Consider the following 6,432-nt stretch of genomic DNA (forward strand, 5'->3'; position numbering starts at 1 on the left):
GCAAAAATGATATAGCCATGCTGGAAACTGCTGGCTTATTGTGAACTTAAACATGAACTTTCCATATGATTATTATTATCCTACTACTGGATCTTTATCTTACCAAAACAAAAGCTTATGTCCATACAGTAACTGAAACACAAATATTTATAGCACTCTATTCATAACTGATCCACAATGGAGACAACCCTAATGTTCTTTAGAAGTTGAATGGATAGACAATTGTAGTGTATTCATACAATGGAATACTATTCAGAAATAACAACTTGCATTAGTCAAAGAGGTTTTATGATAAGAAGCTCAATATGGTTCCAGTTGTATTAAATTCTGGATGAAGTAAAACTATATAAACAGCAAATTAATCAGTGGTTACCAGGATTTCTGAGTAGGTGGAGGTGGTGACTAAAAAGGTCTTTTATGAAGGATTTTCAAAGAATTATAGACAAGTTTTATGATCTGTTTATGGTGGGGTGACATAAATCTATACATGTTTAAAATTATTAGAATTGAACATTAAAAGATAAGAAGTCAACTTACTTTAACCATGTGATAATTTAAAATATAAAGCCGGGTGTGGTGGCGCACGCTGGTAATAATCCCCATGCTTGGGAGGTGGAGACAAGAGGATCACGCAGGTTCGAAGCCAGCCTCGTTGGCTTAAGAGACCCTGTTTCCAAATAAAAAATATAAAATAGGTCTTGTTGTGTAGCCCAGAGGTAGAAGGGTTCCATCCCCAGTGTCCCCCCAAATATAATAATATATATATATATATATTTGTTTTGTCTTTTGTCTAAAGAAAGACATTTGCATTTTGACAAGATTTCGGAGTATTGGGCTTTAACTGAATTGGACCTTTTTTATTTTTGACAATCAGGCACTTACAAAGGTTGGGTTCATTTATTTCCATTGTTCTCCCTTCAGGTTGAGCCACTTCTTTTAACATCTTAATACTTACTTATGGGTTATTATTGAGTTCTAATCTGGGATCCAGGCTGCCTTTTTAAGTAAACCATTGTATCTCTTATATAACATATTTTGTATTGCTTTCATGGTTCATAGAAACCATGTGGGTCACAGGAAAGCAGTCTTGATTTTGAGCGCAGGCTTTACTACCAAATTATTATATAACTTTGGGCTTCACTTCCTTACTTTGGGTTTCCTTGTCTTTAAAATGATAATGTTGTGGGTTTAAATGGCATAATTTATAGAAAAATCTTCACAAGGTTCCAAGCCTAGAATGAGTGATCAGTAGAATAGATTCTCCTTTACACTCCTACATTGTTTTAAACATTCCTTTCTCTTTTCTCCCTTCCTTCTTTTCCTTACTTTATTTCTTTCTTCATCTCATTGAGTTCACTACAATTTTTTTTATGTTTGTGCATTGGTGTACTTAGACTTGTTATAGTAAAGAAATTCTTATTTTAAAAATTATTTGCATTTTTACAGGCAAAAGACAGTAAAATGAAATGGAAAACCAAACCGTTCTGTTGGAATTTTTTCTGAAGGGGCTTGCTGGTTACCCGAGGCTCGAGCTATTCTTTTTTGCACTCATCTTAATAATGTACATGGTCATCCTTCTGGGTAATGGCACCCTCATCATAATCAGCGTTTTGGATTCTCACCTTCACACCCCTATGTATTTCTTTCTGGGGAACCTTTCCTTCTTGGATATCTGCTACACTACTACCTCCATTCCTTCTACACTGGTAAGCTTCCTCTCGGAAATTAAGACCATTTCCTTCTTTGGCTGCTCAGTGCAGATGTTCCTTGGCTTGGCCATGGGGACAACAGAGTGTGTGCTCCTGGCCATGATGGCCTTCGACCGGTATGTGGCCATCTGCAACCCTCTGAGGTACCCCATCATCATGAGCAAGGATTCCTATGTGCCCATGGCAGCTGGGTCCTGGCTTGCAGGGCTCGTCAATTCCGCAGTGCAAACTGCCCTTGTGGTACAGTTGCCTTTCTGTGGGAACAATGTCATAAACCATTTCTCCTGTGAAATCCTGGCAGTCATGAAATTGGCCTGTGCTGACATCTCAGGAAATCAGTTCATCATGCTTGTGGCCACAACATTGTTCACTTTGATGCCACTTCTCTTGATTGTCATCTCTTACTCATTAATAGTTTCCAGCATCCTCAAGATCCGCTCCTCAGAGGGGAGAAGCAAAGCCTTTTCTACATGCTCAGCCCACCTGACAGTGGTGATCATATTCTATGGGACCATTCTCTTCATGTACATGAAACCCAAGTCTAAAGACATGGTTGATGCAGGCAAGTTGGATGCTATGGACAAACTTATATCCATGTTCTATGGGGTGATCACTCCCATGATGAATCCTTTAATCTATAGTCTTAGGAACAAGGACGTGAAGGAAGCTCTAAAAAATATACTGAGCAGAAAGTTCTCTAGCAAGTGAATGAAAAAAGTATTGAAACGTGAATTCTGCATTGTTGAAACTTGAAAGCTATGTGAACATTTTGGTTACTCTTTTCTTTGCTTTTCAAAATTATTGCATGCTTATCAAGAATTTTCATGATACAAGAAAATAGGATGAATAAAAAAGAGAGGTCACATAACACTGAGAGATGGCTACACTCTACCACTTTGGACTATATCTTCATATTCTGTATTTTTTATGTATTAGAATTGGGAGCAATGTGCCTTTTTATGTTCACTTTTTAACATACATAACATTATTTCATAGGCAATAATTTATCAGGTCTTTCAAAATAAAAAAAGAACTCTGTTGTAAAAAACAAAACAACAACAACAACAAAAAATCAAAGAGAGCAGGGTGTGGTGGTGTACAGTTGTAATCCCAGCACTCGGGGGGCTGAGACAGGAGGGTCACACAGGTTCAAAGCCAGCCTCATCTTCTTAGTGAGGCTTTCAGCAACTTAGTGAGACCCTGTTTCCAAATAAAAATATAAAATAGGTCTGGGAGTATAGCCCAGAGGTAGAAAAGCCCCTGGGTTCTACCCCCAGTACCATTAAATAAATAAATAAATAAATAAATAAATAAATAAATAAATAAAATAAATAAAAAAGAAAACAAAGAGAAGAAAAAACCCAAATACTTCCCCTGTATTTTTCATTGAAGAAATTTTTGTTACTGTTTTTCATTTATCTCCAAACTTTTTAAAGCCATCAAATGCTATATATTTTTTCAGCATTTAATTTTTTCCCCTATTGCATTCTAAGCATTCTGAATTTGGGGACTATGGAAGGAATAGATAAATAGGGCTTGGGGGCAGAGGTTTATACAACCAACAAAACTATTCCTGTTTTATCTCTATTTTTGCTTTCAGCTGACACATCTTTAGCATAAAAAAACACAGAATTTTAAAGAATGGGTTTGAAACAGCCTACTGGTTGAGATAATAATGTGGATAAAAGCTGCATTTAGATGGAGAGCCATATCAGTTTCCATTTACAATAAGCCTTGGCTATCCTGAGGAAATTTCAATACCTTTCCAATCCTTATACGAATATTCAAGCTATTCTTTTGAGGGAATATGCCTATGTTTCTATCTTGCTAATGAGGCTTGTGACCTTGGTAATCTGAGGATGCAGAAGAATAAGGAATGTCAGATAGGTTATGACATTATCTTTCTTTTCCCCACAACATTTTATCTCTATCTGAACAACACTTCCAGTTTACTGCCCAAGATGAGTGTGTTCAGGAGTGAGCCACATGTTCATAAATATTTTATGCAGAGAAATAAAGGCTAAATTTTTGCGAGGTCTTTGGGTTTCTTCATTCATTTCATTTTTTTTTCAGATTTATTTTTAAAATTTTAGTGACTGCAGTATAAAACAGTCAAACTATATTTAACTATATCTAACTTCCATTATAGTTATTTATAGATTAAATCTGGTCACAAAAGCTGAGACTATGTGCCATATTCAAACTTTAAAAACAAGGCTGTAAGAACCTATTATCCATACAACAGTGTATAAAATTTCCCCCCTTAAGAATTCCAGAGTAAGTCATTTTATGTTTGACCCACAAACCATTTTTTATACTCAGACACTAATGTTGTATTTCTCACAGCTTGACTACCTCATCTCACCAAAATCTTATGACTTAGACAGTAGTGTTGCTACCTCACAAATGAGGCTGTGACCTTAAGGAATCTAAGACACCTTGCCCGAACCTCACCACATGCAAGTTATAGAGAAGTACATGCAGCCTATTCTTCTTTCTCAGATCAGTTACTCTTTCTATGACAGCATACTACATTCCAGGTTTCTAATCACAGTACCCAATATCACTGCTTTTTAGCAGCATATCTAAAATGATCGATATGTATCCAAAAATGATGTTTAATCACCAATGACAAGAAGTAAGTCTTAAATTAGGAGAAGACCTGAGGTCAACTGGGGCAAGAGGAAAAAGGAATTTGACATTAGCAATAATCTTCCAGAAAAGACTCTTTTAAGGAAGTCGATGATGATGTTTTTTTTTGTTTCAGTAGAGATAAGTTTCCTAAGACAGTTGTGTTTTGCATTTGTGATATAAAAATAGTATCCTTAAAATTATAAAATGCCTAGTAGACTTTTAAAATTTTATTTTATTGGTGCACTATAGTCTCATTTCATAATGTGGATCATGATGACAATGGCATATATTTTACACAGTACTTGGTGCCCTTCCTCTGCCCACTTCCCCCTTTGCCCCCCTCCCAGTAGACATTTATTTATTTATTTATTTATTTATTTATTTATTTATTTATTTATTGTACTGGAGATTGAACCCAGAGGCATTCTACCTCTGTGTTACATTCCCAGCCTGATTTTTAAATTTTAGCTTTGAAGCAGAGTCTCACTATAATTTAGAGAGCCTCATTAAGTAGCTGAGGTTGGCCAAGAACCTGCGATCCTCCTGTCTCAGTCTCCCATGTACTGGGATTACAAGCACAAGCCACCACTCTCAGCTCAGATTTTGTATTTTAAAATCTTGTTCTCATCCTTTTGTAGAAATCATTTCTTAGAGTGAGATTCAGTGCAGTTAGGTTTCCTGTATCTGGAATTTTCTGGGAATGTACCATTATTCATTAATTTTTTATTTACTGAAGGAATATTTATTGGGCATCCACTGAATGCTGGCTGCTATGCTAGCAACTGGGTACACAGTTATAAATAAAAGAAACAGCTTTCATGAGGGAAATGAACATGTAACTTGGAGCCAAAGTGAGAAAATACAGATCTGACGTTGGGAAGACAATAATTGCCTGTGTTCTCTGGCACAGTGTTCTAGGTGTTTCTCAATTTAGTCAGACAACTGCTCACTCAAGCAATTTTTATATCAAAAACATGTCCCTGATACTCCTGAGGGCAGCAGCAGCAGGAGAACAGTGGAAGCCTCTCTCTCTCAAGAGGATGCAAAGCGTAGACTAGGTAGAAGACATAAATAGAATGAGTGTACTAATTTCTGAGTAAATGAGAGACACCTTTCAGGGAAGCCCAGATATGAAAGCAAAACTTAGGAGTTAATTGGAGTAAATATGCGTAAGACATATGCTGAAAACGATTAAACATCATGAGGTAAAAATACAAAGGAGCTAGGTGGAGGAAAGATTATTGCTTGTTTGATTTTGTTCTATTTGTATTATCTTTAAAAAGAATAGAGTGTTTTTATAGGACAAATCAGTAACAAAAGAGAAGTTGAAGGTACACTGGCCAGTGGATATAATAAAATAATGAAAATAATGAAGGCAAGTGTTGAAAATAATGAAGCACACACCTGTCTTCCCAGTACTTGGGAGGCTGAGGCAGGAGGATTACAGGTTTGAGGCCAGTCTGGGAAACTTTCTTTTAAATTTATATTTTGTGATTCTGTCTTGAAAATTAAAAAAGGGAGATGGTAATGTAGTTCAGTGGTGGAACATTCCTGGGTGTGATATCCAGTTCTGTATAAACATACATAACACACACACACACACACACACACACACACACACACAACGTACACCATACACACATAATCTAGTAATTACCTTTGTGTGTGTCCCTTTCTTATCTAGTGATTAGGCACTTCTGTTTCATTTTTTGTTAACATTTATAAAATATATAACATGTAATTATTTTCTCAAAAGTCCAAAACTAGACATTTATAGATCATACTTTCTTAAAATAAGATTGGAAAGAAATAATACAAATGAAACAAAATAATACAAATGAAACAAAAATACCTAACCACTAGATAAAGAAGTAATAGCCATCTAGATAGCTCTTATACCAAAGAGGACATTAAAGAAAAGCAAAAAAATTATCCAAGAATATTTTTCAAGTCTGTACACAAAATGCCAAGTTGAAAAAAAAAGTGCTTTAAATGTCTTCATTAGAATTAGAATTAGAATTGCATTTTTCTATGTCTGTGAGGATTGGCCTTAGTAATTTAATGGGCATTGCATTGAATCTGTAGATCA

The 6,432-nt window shown here is 35.7% G+C and overlaps 1 protein-coding gene across 1 annotated transcript; it reads left to right on the top strand.

Moving 5' to 3' along the window:
- Window positions 1-1,559: 1,559 nt before the first annotated feature.
- LOC308272138 (olfactory receptor 13C9) lies at window positions 1,560-2,417 on the top strand (the record flags this gene model as incomplete). The annotated part of the gene is made up of 1 exon (XM_080708919.1): window positions 1,560-2,417. The coding sequence occupies one exon, from the start codon at window positions 1,560-1,562 to the stop codon at window positions 2,415-2,417; it is 858 nt and encodes a 285-aa protein (XP_080565045.1).
- Between the last annotated feature and the right edge of the window lie 4,015 nt (window positions 2,418-6,432).

This window comes from Muscardinus avellanarius (assembly GCF_963383645.1).
Source record: "Muscardinus avellanarius genome assembly, chromosome: 13".
Taxonomy (NCBI): domain Eukaryota; kingdom Metazoa; phylum Chordata; class Mammalia; order Rodentia; family Gliridae; genus Muscardinus; species Muscardinus avellanarius.